This window comes from Centroberyx affinis, unplaced genomic scaffold (assembly GCF_046629955.1).
Source record: "Centroberyx affinis isolate AG114_WGS23_722 - 3 ecotype Tasmania unplaced genomic scaffold, CSIRO-AGI_Caff_v1 ptg002802l_1, whole genome shotgun sequence".
In the NCBI taxonomy this organism is placed as follows: domain Eukaryota; kingdom Metazoa; phylum Chordata; class Actinopteri; order Beryciformes; family Berycidae; genus Centroberyx; species Centroberyx affinis.
In genome coordinates this window covers 209,820-224,612 of record NW_027280948.1, presented here as the reverse complement: position 1 = coordinate 224,612, position 14,793 = coordinate 209,820, and the positions used below count along the sequence as shown (strand labels likewise).

At 42.3% G+C, this 14,793-nt stretch overlaps 1 protein-coding gene across 1 annotated transcript in view; it reads left to right on the top strand.

The window, feature by feature from the left end:
- Positions 1 to 5,152: 5,152 nt before the first annotated feature.
- fhl3a (four and a half LIM domains 3a) overlaps positions 5,153 to 14,793 on the top strand; it is a 29,889-nt gene continuing 20,248 nt past the window's right edge. The window contains exon 1 of the mRNA XM_071535953.1: positions 5,153 to 5,335. Within this exon, the coding sequence (XP_071392054.1) occupies positions 5,257 to 5,335 (79 nt within the window). The 5' untranslated portion in view covers positions 5,153 to 5,256. The remainder of the gene's footprint in view (positions 5,336 to 14,793) is intronic.

Below are 14,793 nucleotides of genomic sequence, written 5' to 3'. Positions count from 1 at the left end.
GTCGAGGGTCAGCAGCGCAGGAATGCCCTCGTGGGGCAGATGCACGGCCGTTTGGTTTTCTAATATGACCCTGTAAAAATAACACTGCTGACATAAGACTGCTGGACTCGGGCTGAGCTCAGGGCTTTGGTATGTCTCCCCTGACCATGGTCGGTCCTCAGCTGCAGCAGGCCAGCGCTGGCACAAAATGCCCCAGGCAGGAGTTCCCCCGTGTGATTATTCTGCTGCATCCCCTAACTCAGTGGTTCTCAACCTTTTTCATATCAAGGACCCCAGATTTATTAGAGCCACGGACACCCATTTGATTTGAGATTTTGTCTCTTGGACCCAAATCTGAATATGAGAATATATGTTTTTTTGTTAGATATGATTTTGACCAGGATTCCCCCATATCTGTATTGTAGGTAGAGAGATAACAGTGAATCTATGATCAAAATAGTCATTCTTCTGCATTCTCTAATTGTGTTAACTTCTTGTAAATGAAATAATGGTAAAGTTTAACAATTCATCAATTTGCTGGGGACCCCCTGGAACCCCCTCAAGGACCCCCTGGTGGTACCCGGACCCCACATTGAGAACCCCTGCCCTAACTTTACCCAAAGTCTATGACAGTGATTCTCAACCTTTTTCATATTAAGGACCCTAATTTAGTACACATTAGAGCCACAGACCTCCATTTGATGAGATTTTGTCTCTTGGATCCAAATCTGAGAATATTTTTTATTGTCAGATATGATTTTGTCCAGAACTCCATGACTGTCTGTATTGTAGGTAGAGAGATAACAGAGAAACTATGATCAGAACAGTCATTCTTCTACATTCTCTAATTGTTTTAACTTCTTGTAAATGAAATAATGCTGAAGTTTAACAATTCATCGGTTTGCTGGGGACCCCCTGGAACCCCCTCAAGGACCCCTGGTGGTACCCGGACCCCACGTTGAGAACCCCTGCCCTAACTTTACCCAAAGTCTATGAGATGCAAGTGAAGAAGTAGAGTAGGAGATTCCCAGCTATACTTCTCCAATATTCCCCCTCTGTTCCTCAGCTATAGGTGTAGGCTCCTGGGTGGGATTTTCACCATCGCTCCTCAACCGCAAACTCTTGTAAAACAAAAATCCTCCGCAATTAACTGCCGATATGGTGCTTATTTTCCCTGCTTGAGTTTTGGGGTGTATATTATAGCATTACCTGTTTTATACAGCAGTGAGGTGGAGAGAAGTGGATGGGTTTCAGATGAGGCACAGTGTGTTTTTCAGTTGTTCTGTAAAACATCTCTCAAAGACATCAGTTATGATTTTGTCCAATGGTTCTTTCAGTCGATGGTCTTTTGGTAGATAGTCTTGAGCTGATATTCAAAAATCCACACCTACATGACATTGCTGTTGGGTGAAAACCTCGTAACTCCAGTGTTTTAACTTCAATTGAATGATTAAATGCTCCTCTATGGGTTAAAAAAATTCTACAACCCCTGCTTTATAAAACCAATTGTATAAACTGAAATTCATGACTGTTAGAAACAAGGCTGTTTTTCTTAGTTCTTGAAAAGTTGACATTTTGGAGATACAAGGTTCTCACCCAACAACAGCAATGTGCGGGTTCCCTTTGTATTGTTTCACTACAAATTTATTTTCACACATATGGGTCTATATTTGGATTGTGGCAGAAACCCCACCCATAAGACAAGAAAGACTTTATTACTCAAGAAAGATCTCTTTTTGACACATGCAAGGCTTCTGTATAAAAACACTTGTATGCACAATACTTACGTAATGCATTAGAACATAATAGCAGCATACCACAACTGCAACTCCCCATCATACATTTGTTTAAAATAGGCACATTACAATTCAAACCATATTATAAAGGCAGGCCTTTTACTTTCTAATCTTCCCATTAGGCTGCTGTTTAAGGTCATGATGCTCATTATGGTTAATTTCACTCAGGTATTTCCAAAGCCACACATTTAAGAAGGGGTTTTACAGTGTAGCTCCAATGTAAATTTCATTTAGCAAAGCATGATAGTCATTTATCGTTATTGGACACACACACTGCATCCAAAAGTATCACATGCTCCAAATTGTAGCCTACATCTGCATACCAGTGGGAAAAGAAATGCCATATTAATTGGATTTCTACACAAACATTTTCATTCAATGGTTCTTTTGTTGGTTTCAAATGGTGAATATTCAACACTTAACCTAACTTCTAACAATGTTCACCTCAGTGTTGGAAAAAATTTTCACTCAGAAGTGATAACTCAGTTAGCCCCCTATTACACATTTGTCTTGTTTTGCAAAGCTGGAACAGACAGATGTTTTGTGTCATAGGTAAACAAAATTGCCCTCTGCCTCCAGTGAGGGAGTCATCTCCCACGGTGAACAGACAGGCGTCTATCCTCTAATTTGTTCCACGCAGCCTGGCGGGACTACGCCTCAGTGTGTAAAATTAGAATTTATAATTAGGGGGGGGTGTGGAGAATAGAGGGGTCAGGACAGTATCAAGGATGACACTCTTTCAGTTGTCACAGGACCATGAATGACAAGATTCACATGTTTGGATAGTTACGTAAAAGATCAATGTCAAATAATCTGTTCCATAACTAACATTTTGCAGCTGTTGATGAAAACCTTGCATCTCCAAAAAGTCAAATGATCAGTGAAAACATTTTGATGCCAAAGCATTTTTTTTATAGAATGGCTTTTTTCATCCACCCTATGCTCATTAAATTGACTCAGCACATGAACAATATCTCAAATATAGTACATGAAAAATAGAAGAATTGGACTTACATGTTTTTCATCCAAAAATGGTGGCGTATAACAGAATGTGTTTTCAGTAAGAAGCTGGAAAAACAGTGTCATTTTCCATGAAGCAATTACGCTACAAATTTTTATCCATATTGTCTTTTATAATTGTACTTCTTCACCAGTGACGTCCTTGGAAATGTCTTGCTTCAATGACAAGCCAGTTTCCATGTTAGCGTTTTACAAGTGCTATTTCTTGATTTTTATCTATTGTATTTTACTCGGATGGTTTGCTTTGCAGACAGCTGCTTCTTCTCACAATTCCTCAAATGCAAAAAGCAAAGCAGTTCACTAACACCATTCACTTTTAACAGCTGCTTTTTAAAAAAAAAACAAGCGTTTTATCAGATTCATCTTTTCAATGATTGAAGCTTAAGAGAGAGAGAGAAGTGAAGTGTAACAGCACTTTCTCTCTTTGTGAGCGTGTCTGTGTGCATGGTTGCATGTCTGTGTGTGTGCATGGGTGTGTGTATATGTATGTGCGTGCATGCTCATGCACATGTGTATGGTCCTGTGAGTGCATTTGTGTGTGCATGCTCATGCTTGTGTGTGTGCATGTGTATATACAATGAATATACAACATATGTATATACAGTATATATGTGTGTGTGTGTGTGTGTGTGTGTGTGTGTGTGTGTGTGTGTGTGTATGGACTAGGTTTAGACTGAGAGATTAACCTGCCAATACAGTGGGCTGAAATTGGCCTTTTATCCGATATCAGTCAGTCATGTCTTCCACTTTTTTACGTAATTTCCAATAAACTTCTTGGGGAAACACTATGATTTTTTTGTCATGAAAATGGTTAAATGCAAAGACATTGAATATCAGCACAAAATATCGCCTATCGGTGACTAAAAACATCGGTATCGGCCTTCAAAAACCCATACTGGTGGCATGGACCTGTTTGAGTTATAACTGATAAGGCTGAAAACACAGACCATGGGAGTGTGTGGTGACCTGTGAGCTGGATACTGGTCACTAGTCTCTGTGTCATTAAGGCCATAGGGTGGCAACACCAGAACAATGCTATCTATCATGTGGGGAGGTGCTTGTGTCAACACTACAGTGTTATAACTGCCCCGGGCATTATGTTGATTTCTGACTCAGATGATCAGGTGTAAGAATCCTTCGGTTTACGACAAACAACAGCTGGTTATGTTCATATCCAAAGTCACTTCCGCTTGTTGAGTCATGTAGAAAACGGGACCATAGAGGAAGAGACAAAATCTGTTTCACAGGGAAGTGAAATTTAAACACGGTGGGGCAAAGTGTTCCTGCTGGGTAATGCCAGAGTTTAAGAACAATAAAGTTCACTTGAAAGAGCAAAATGCATTGGATAAAAGGGTGTGACTGATGTGGGGTTTTGACAGCTGATACTGATTCTATTTTATCATTTTTTTAAAATATTGAAGCTATTTACATATTCAATAACTTGAAATGTGACCCTTTTCATGCCCAAAAATTTTCCCCCATATGTCAATAAACTGATATATCAGCCTAAACCAATAGGGTTGGATAGTAAGGAATATCATAACAGTCTTACATACTCTAAATACAAAAGGATGTAACTGTATTCCATCGCTTTACCCTAAAAAATGTATTCTGATTAGAGATACTAGTGAAAAATTAAGTAGTACTTCTGGGAATACTTTTAAAGTCAAAATGAAAAAGAAGGCCATTTAAATAGTGGCAGGTGTCCTACATCTTGATAAAAATGTGGCACAGAAGAAAGTGTGCAAGTATGCAAACCTATAATTTTTCACGTTTTATTATTCTGTACCTTTATACTTCAAATATGGCAAAGTAATATGAAAGTAATCAGAAAGCATTAGTTTGGATAATCCCTTGGATTACTTTACTGATCACAATTTTGATGAGGTAACTACTGTGGTAATTAAAATACATTTTTAAAGTAACCCACAAACCCTGTCCAAGGATTTAGTACAGCTGCTGCACATCAGCCTCATTTATTCATCATTACTCACTGAAATTAGTAACCATTGTCCCATAAATCAGAAGGTGATTAACTATGTGCCCAATACTGGCCTATCCAGAAAGCATAAGAAGAACAGGCTTGGACTATGATTTATCCAGCCCATATACTCAGCATTAACATATGAAGTGAACAGTAGAAATTATTTATCACTAGAGCAATGGGAGAAAAGGCCTTGCTGGGACCGGGAGCTCCCATCCAGTCCCTCTAGTGCCTGGACTTCTCTCTGGTCTCGTTTGAAGTAGTTGGGAGGGAGGAATGTTTTTTGGGGGGGCGGGATCTTGTGACTCACCAGCAACTTCCTCAGTAGTAGGACAAAAGTAGCCGGTAGGCTGTATCACTCTTCGCCACAGAGGTTTGACTAACAGTGAAAAGGAACACATAAGTTTTACAGCTGGCGACGCTCCTCAGCCGCTGGAGTAGCGACCTGCAAACCGGTCCCAGTCCTGCTCGGTGTGAATGTCCGCTGACAGAGAGAGGCAGGCGGGCTACGACTGTCAGGTTGCAAAGGTGCCTTCAGCTGCAGACGTTACTTCTGGTAGGAGTGACATCTTTCTCATACTTTTCTCGACTTTTAACTTTTTTTTTTTTTTTTTTTTTTTACTTCGCTTCTTCAGCTCCACTGGGCTTTCGCAAAGAAGAAAACACTTTGCACTCTTTGACCTCACGACTGATGTTATTGTACTTTATTCGGTGACATTTGATCTATTCCGAATGTCATTTTAAGCATCATAGCGGTGATAGTTGATCCAACAAAAGTCTGTTTTTTTTTCCATTAAAAAACGATTTCTGTGGAGTTGGCAAATGAATTAAGATAATGGCAGGGCTGGGCTGGGGTTATACTGTAAATGAATGAATGAAGCAGAGAATCAGTAGCGTTGGAAAATCAACTTTAGACACTTTGAAATTATTTGAAGTATTGATCAATGGCAGGATAACTATTGGAAATACAGTCTTGGAGGAAAATAAGTGATTTTTTAGTCACTCCAAAAGCAACAGTTTCATTTTGATATTTTACACTAGGCTATTCTTTATTCCAGGCTTTATTATCATTATTTAACACATAGATCACAATTACCCTGTCATTTTTGAGGGTTTTTAGAGTTTTTCTTCTCTCACTAAGCTTTGACTGTAAAGATGAAAGATATGGGCTTGACGATATGACAAGTCTTAATGCTTCACACCTTAGTCAAACACATCGCCTAGGGAGAAGCCTGGAAAGTAGAACTCAGAGAAAACAGGGACCGCTTCAAGTGAGGGAGTCTGGAATTTTTCTCTGTCTGCCTTTTTTTTTTTTAAAGTGGTTTCTTTGCTGATGCCTTTCTCTTCCAGTTTTTTTTTTCTCCTCAAATCACAGTCTCACACCTGCACACACTTGCCTTTTGTCCCTCTGAATCACACACACACACACACACACACACACACACACACAGAGTAAGGCAAGAAAACAATGCTCCAGTGGAAGAATACAGTATATTGGATTGTGTGACCCACTGAACTGTGTTGAGTGAAGGAGGGTCTGGTCGCAGAAGCTGAGCGGTATGTCAAGGCCTCACAGAGCAAAGTCCCTCAGGCTAAGCTCTTCTTCTCTTCAGCAGCAGGAAGTGGGATGTGGCAGTGTGCGTCTGGGATGGGTGTGTCCGTGCTGCAGCTTCTGAGTTTGTTTAGGGCAGACATCACCAGCACAGCACGTAGTAGTAGTAGTAGTAGTAGTAGTAGCACACTCACTGCTATTATTGGCTGTTTCACCTGTTGCATCGCTGGCGTTTCTGTCTTATGCATTAGGCTACACATGGGGTGAGGGCACGGTGGGAAAGAAAGTGGGAAAGAAGGTCATAGGCCTTGCTTAAAGAGAAAATCGGATTAGTATTCAACACATTTTCTGGCAACTTTATTGCTTGTTGTGTTAGAGAATGTTACTATACTGAATAAATGCACTGTTGGGGAGCATGGACGGACAGATGAAGGATAGAGTAACTGCCCTTTGTCCTTGCCTATAGTTCCCACAGAAGACCATGCCATGTTTTGTGTCGGTTCCAGTGGGAAGGGATTTGCATGGCATCTATAGATAACGCCTGACTTGGCACTCAAATGCACAAATAGAATATGGCAGAAACGAGAGCAATTTATTCAGCTTCCTACGATTTCATTTAGCATCATAATTCAATTTGAAAACATATGAAACCTATTTGTGCTGATAATACCATTAAACTCACAGGTGTGAGTCCTGGAATTGGAACTAAGTATAATTCCACAGTGTGGATTCTTTAACACTCAAAAAACAGTTCAGGATCAATTTAACAAATTAGCATCTTTAAGATTCAGTTAGGTTTGATTTGTTAAATGTCATTAAAATGAAAGATTGGATTGAAAATGTATGACCCTAGAAAGCCTCAGTTTTTCAAAACCATCATATCATAGCTGCTGATGAAATATGACATGGACAGTGTATTTGTGCAGTTCTAAGCTATAGATCCTCAGCTCTGAAACAACAAAACTCGCTCCAGCACCCCAGCACCCCTCTCTCCTGGCCGTTACAACACAACTAGAATGTGGTCTCTGAGGCATCATGCTGTGCTTTCACAACTGACATGTTATTTTTACACAAATTGTTTGTCACAGTAACAAGCAGAAACAGTCCCCTAGCAGCCGAAAGCCAGTCATTCTGTCTTATTTAACGTCTGGGAATTTTGCCTTGACAGAGCCCATGGGCTATATAATGTATTTGTTTGCTTTTTTTCCTCTTTCTCTCTCCCTCTCTCTTTCATTCACTTGGTGCTGAAGCGACACAGCTCCAGCTAGCCTTGACCACGGTCACATTCTTTAGAGGTCTCAGTGTTTTCCAAAGGTTAGCCCTGCGTGGTGGTTGGACCAGTGCCAGCTCTCAACTACAGTGGGACTGCAGCTAAATGACTTGGACTGGTTGTGGCCGGGTGTTTTAGGGGTTGGCATCTTTTGAAACGAGGCCAACGATAATGATGGAGAATCGGCGGTCAAGTGTTTGCAGGTGGTTAGGGAGCAGAATTTAGATTTGTGTCGGAGCATTTCTGTTTTGACGTTCCACAGCTATTTCTACTCGCTGCTATTCAGAAGACACTGGACGCAGTTTGTATTGTTTCCCCTATTTTCTGTCAGGTTGTGTCTAAGGCTTCGTTGATACGGCAGGCCTTCATGCTCAGTTCCGAGTTGCTGCTCATGGATGACAGTTCATATTTATTCTGGGATGTAACCCATATCTGATGCCAATATGAACTGGGAGTGATGTCAAAAAGAAGAACATGTGCGGACAACAATAACAGAAGATGTCACATCCATTTTTGTAGTTACGCTTCTCCCCTTGTTTTGAACACATCTTGGTTACAGTATGTGCCATAGAGTTTCGATTGAATTGTGGCGTCTCCCCACACACCAATTAAATCAGCCATTTCACTTTCTTTCCATTGTTGTGTCTTGGTGTCATCCGTATTAAAGCTGGGCAAAATTATGACGATTGTCTCAGACAATGTAAGATTTACTTATTGTCATGGCAACACTGACAAATTATGATTTGAATATTCAAATGCAAGTCTCATGTAGGTTTCGTGCCTTGGGACTCAATTTTGTACTACATATTCATGTGGTTCTTATTAGAAAGCATCAGTTCTTTGTCACGTGAGACAGAAAAAACTCACATGCTAGTTGCCCAGCCATATATTTCTATTATAGATATTTATATTTAAGTCATCCTATGCGTTTATGCCTTTCCATCTATGCTTCCCTTGGTAGCCAGCCACCTCTTCAACAGGCTGTGGGGGCGCGTGGCTGGCAGCAGCAGTGTGTCTGCATTCCCTGAATGGGGGGGAAGTGACCTCAGGTTTCCTGCGTGGGGATGGCCAGGTGCTGTGCTGTTATTGTGAGGGGTGCAAGGCTTCCTCCATGGACGCTTTGTTGGTAAACGTCTGAAACCCGATCCTTTGAGCCAGGGCCCCCGTGGGAGGTAGTATGCCCCCTCACAACTCAGTCATCCTGTCTTCCTCTCTTTCTCTCTCTCCCTTTCCATCTCTCTGTACACTCTCTGCCTGGGTGCTCACACAGTATATAAGAGTATGTAAAGAGGACATAAACTTTATATAGGCAGCTAAGGAGACTAAAAGGTAATTCACTCTGTGCTAATGGGGTAATTACATTCTTCTAGGTATACAATTACAGGTCTAGCCTAAGCCTAGCACTTATCTGCTATTCTCAAAGGAAATGCTGTTTTCAAAGGAAATGCCAAATTGTATGCACAGAGTTGCAAATACTCTATAACTACACACTTACTAGTTTAATACCAAGTAATTACATGTTTTATGAGGCTATGCATTGCCTCACTTCACCTTTCACCTTGTGTTACCCTTCTTCTTCTGCATTTGATACATGCTGAATTCAGGGAAGTCAGTAAACTTCTCTCTTGTACTGTACCTTAACCTTACCAATGGTTCCCACATGAAACAGATGTTGTTTTGGTGCGCAAGTCCTGTCGATTCACCACCTCATCATCACTCTCGGTCATGTTCTTAACTTCTGCTGAGCGTGAGTCAGCCGTGACTGTTTCAACCTCGCCTTAATAGGTAGGAGGGGAAGGGCATGGTCCAACAACAGTATATGGTAGGTGCAGTTGATACGAATTGATGAAAGGAATGCTATGATGCAAGACATGCAGTGTCTACCAACTCCTCCATCATGTGACTAACCTGCCACGGTTCCTTCTGGGTAACGGAATCTCAGATAAACCAGCCTGACTGTCCCTGGAAGTGCTGCGCCTCAGCTAGGGGCGCAATGACTCTCTCCTTTGCCCAAACGTGTAAAAATCATTCTCGAATTGCACAATATGACAGTTTGCTCAATACGTTGGCACCCATAAAAGATCTTATGTCAGGTAAACTACATTTCTACACGCTGACTAAATGGAGGCCCATAAATACAGATGACAGCTGAGTATATTTTGTCAGCGAACAGGCCTCCAAAACCAACTTAGCAAGTCACATCAAGCAGCACACAGAAGGGGAGAAGTAGGAGGAGGGGGAGGCACAAATTGTAAGTCTGCAGACAAATTGCAGTGGTTTTTATACAACTGGTAATGTGATGTGTATTATGAATTCACATATAAAGTAATGGTTATGTCGGGCTGTGGCTAATGGCTAAATCATAGGATAACCTATGGTTAACAGAGGCACTTGAGGAGAAGAATGTGGGGGAAGGAGAATTTCTCCAGTACATGGGGTGTGTAATTTCACCCTGTTACAGTGCTAAGAGAGATGAGACAGTAAAGAGCCAAGGCTTACGCTTCATACTGTAACACCACATCTTGGACTCAGGCAAGGGAAAGAGAGTGTTATGGAACAATCTTTTGATATCTTTCTGGGTAGCCTCTTATTGAGGGCATCACTGGTCCACTGACCCACAGTTATCATGGCTTCTGTCAGAATTGGTACAGCATTGAATTGCTATTGCTAATTTGGAGAAGCAAAACTTTATCAGTAAAAGCCATGAAGACTGTTGATTTCTTTTATTCTAGATTCAATGAAGGTTTTTAATGCTAAATCTTTGGGGCTGACTGAACTCTGAATTAGGACTAGTGATAACCATTAAGTATATTCTGAGTAAGCCTACAGTCATTTAACAATAGTCATCCGCCTGCATGCAGTTGACTGAGTGGCTTTTTTGTATGGGAGTAGCAGCTTCGTCATCCTGCCCTTATTTGGTTGTTCTTGCTTACCAGGCACACTGGCTTAATTGGACAATACTCTGAGGCCATGTGGCATGCAGTCCTTAACCACACAGTGATACACAGCAGGCCTCAAACAAGGCAACAATGCCCGAGGCTCAAACTGGCACCTTTCAAAACACTGTAAACCCCAGGGAGAGTGGGCTGTTAACAAAGTATTTCTCCACAACACCATGCTTGCAGGACTCTCTCATAACAGATATGTCTTGGAGAGGCAATTTAGCTTTGGCACTGTATATGTTGTTTGCTCCACAATGCCACTATCACCACCTTCACCCCCCGACTGCTGCAGTAGTTGTGTCTTTATATGGTTAGTCACCTTGCCCATAGTAGTTTGCTACCATGCCAACTGCCCGAGTGCATTAGCGCTGATTGCTTCCCAAACACTTAATGAGGTCGGCCTCCACATCTGCAAAGAATGAACCCAAATAACTGTGACATCATGGCAGATGAAGTGTAGTCATAAGAGTGTGGGTGTATGGTGGTGTGTGTGTGTGAACGTGTCCCTGCATTTTGTTAATGCAAATGTGCATTGTGTTTTTGTGTCGATGCTTTCCTCTGCCTTGCGCAACTTGACTTCCCAGGATGAGCCCAAAAGGACACGACTCGCTGGACTCAATGAAAAGCTGTTACTTGTTCAGAGTAGATATGTAATTTCTCCTCTGATAAATATACGAGTGTTTATTTGGAGTGCAGCTGTGAGCAAGAGCATTCCCCTCTTAAAGTAAACAGTGGCAAAATCCCTGCTCTGCATGATGAAACTGGTGAGCGATCAAGAATGCGACTCCTTATCGGGAATCTCTTACAGTGCACCCCCTCCCCTCATCTCTCTCTCTCTCTCTCTCTCTCTCTCTCTCTCTCTCTCTCTCTCTCTCTCTCTCTCTGTGTATCTTTTGCTCTCTAGTATAACACACACACTGTCTCTCAACCTCTGACTCTCTTCTCTATGGCTCTAGTGAAGAGACAATAGTCTCTTCAAAGGAGACAGGCTGAGACAGGCCAGACTTGCCACATGCACTGAGGTGTAGACTTATGTCAGTTGCTGGACCATAAATCCAAGCGTATATGACAGTCGCCCCTCTACAAAGTACACAGAGAAGAGTGTACCTGGCAGCATTTGGGCACAGATCGGCACTGATTTGTAAGGATGTCAGGACAGAAGGTCAGTGTTCCACATTGCCGTGGACAGGATGGTTCTTGGCCTCCTATGCCTCCCTGCGTTCTCTCACCTTCATTGGACGTTGGCCGGCCCTCATATGGTGCCTTGGAGGAGCCATAAATGGGAGAAAGTGTCCTTGGCGTGGCTATAAAAGGACGCCAGCTCCTCGATGAGAAAATGACAGTGATTTATGACAGGGACGAGTAACAGAGAGCCAAGGAGGGATTTCTTGGCTTCTTCCTCAGTAGGAGTGAAGAGGGAGGATGAAGGGATGAGATGGAGAGAGGAGTGGCCCAAGCACACCATTATTGCTTGTAGGCACATCTGTCAACGAGCTGTCACAGAAAGGCTTAATCGGAGACAAATGCAAGTCCCTACTGTGTATAGTTTGCTCTGTGCGTACCACCTCCTTTTGATTCCAGCATGGAAAGGTTTGTATTAGTGTGCAGAAATTCCAATGACTTTTTACCCCTACCACAACAAATGTGCACAAGGGTGGGAAAGAACATGTTGTGATTCTCCAAGAAATCCAATGTCAGACTCTCATGCACCTTATGTGATTAAAGTTCGCGAAAACGGTGAAGTGAGATCATTAGACAGAGATATTGCTTTGTTTGACAGAATGTTCACAACCAACAGATCATATTGAGCTCAGGATGTTTGTAGTAATTGGACATAACTCAATCCAGAAGGAGAGCATTTACATTCAACACATTTACCAGATGGCTCCCAGGCCTCCAATACCAGAGAATGCTGTTGTTGTTGTTTTGCTTCGACTGTTGTTTAGCATAATCGTATGCTGTTCCAAGCCCCTTTAGATCCAAAAGCATTGTGCTCTTTTGTTTCTGTGGCCATGAAAATCAGTCTTTGGTTCTGTGAATCAAAACATTTTGTCGCTCTTTTGTAACTTCATTAAAGAAGCGACAGACATAAGAGACATGTCATCATCAGGGAAGAAGTATGATGTCACCTGATATCCACCCAACCCCCTCCAGCCAACCCCCTCTAGCCATTTACGACTAGAGGACCCACAGCGCTGACTCTGGCCCTGATCTGACCACTGAACCTGACTGTGACCAGGAAGGTTTAGAGAACCTTTGGTCAGAGTACAACTCATATCTTAACAGCTGTTATTCCTTTGCTTGGATTTTACCTCCAAGATACACTATTAGTCTTCAGTCACTTGTGGATTTCACTTTTTGAAGTTAACAACGTAGTTTAGCCATAGTGTGGTCATATTTGTGTTATTTGAGTGTTAGGCGTTGCTGTGTAGTTCTCCTGCTCCTCTGCTATTGTGCTTAGGGAAGAAGAGCCACTTGTATGATCTTAGAGAAATGGCATGCCAGATATAGACTCTCAAACCTCACTGAACTCAGCAGAAAACTGTATTTTCTACACATTTGCTCCATTCCTCTCAAGAGTCTGGCAAACATCACTAAGTTGTTTGTTCTTTACTTTTCCTAAGGTCCACCATACGTTAGCAATTCGGTTGGTGCTTTAATGGACCTAAACATCCAGCTTCAAACAGAACCACATCCAGTGCTGGTAGTGGAAATTAGATCAATGGGTAAAATGGGGGCCAGACGGTGAGCAAAGCACAGCATAAGGCCAATGACACTAGCACCATGACTTCACTGTGGAAGTATTCAGCCCCCCTCAACTGCCCCCATCCCTCATCCCATCGCCCGCTTTCTCAACGCTGGTAAGTGGAAACTGTTTAAGGTTTAATGATTGCTGAAGAAAGAATGGAAGAAAAAGAGCAGCCCATAGTATGAGAAGTCAGCATGCGTGATGATGGTCATTGGTCACACCATGTCATGCTTGTTTCGATTAGACAGGGGTGTATTGCAATGCATCTGCACAGTACTGTATTTATGCCAAGTTTGTGCCATGTAGCTTTTAACCTTCATCTACTCTGTAGTGCCAGTGGATCCCACTAGTTCACTGTTCAAGGTGGAGCTATATATCCTGTTAATTTACACCATGTGTGACATACATTTACTTTCACTTGATCGATGAAGAGGCTGTGGAGCCATGACGAGAACCTTGTGCCTTTGACTAGCTTCACACTGTCTTTGTTAGTGTCTGTTTTCTGTTCAGTGCTGTTACCGAAATCCTACAAGCCAAGAATTCTCCTATATAGGAAAGAGGCGCAGGACGAAAACAGAATGGGGTCGGACAAGAGAGGGGGGATTGTGGTTAATAGATTGAAAGAGATAGACAGGTCTGCTTAGGAAGCAACATAATTCAACCACGCTATCAGTGTTTACCAAAGCACCTGTGCTCACGTTGTCTCTTCATTTAACAACTGGAGCTGGGACTTTGCATTTTATCACTTGTAATGAATTAGGTGGGGAAGATGAATGGTGTTTTGCATGGCTGCATGATAAAGAGATCCCAGTGTGTGACAGTGGGAGATAAGGACCTGACGGATTGCAGCTCTCTTCTGGCAAAGTCGAGAAACTAGCAATAGGATTTCTGAACTTGCAGCTCTTCTCGAGACTCAGTTGAACCTCAGACAATTCCATGGAGATCCATTGTATACCAAAGGGAGTATTGTTATTTCCAATGATATCAATACTAATCTGTTTTAGGTCAATACATGTTTACAGTCTACCACTCCCCCATTCTTCTGCTATGATTTAGTTAACATGACCCGCTCATGGCCTGGTTACTACAAGATCAAACTCATCTAATCTGGCAATGCGGGTGGATGAGAAAGCCCGAAAAGAATGTATCAGCAATGCACACGAAGGACCGGTAAGATCTAATAAACTCTGAGCAGAATGGTATAAAGTGTGTGAATGCACTAAGACCCAAGGTCTGAGACTAGACTGGAGGACAACAGAGAGAGAAAAGGGTGGGTGGGGGACTGGGGGATGTGGAGAGTGGAGGCAGTCCTGGGCATGGCAGCATGATTTATGGACACCTTTGAAGTGAGCTCATTCCAGCCACACGGCCTGCCTGCTGCATTTCAGAGCCGGGGCATTCTCCCGGCGGTACGGCAAGGGAAAAAAAACGACCCTCAGGTCACTGACCTCCACTGGTGCACCACTCATATATGCACTTCCTGATTTTGTGGCAATTCATC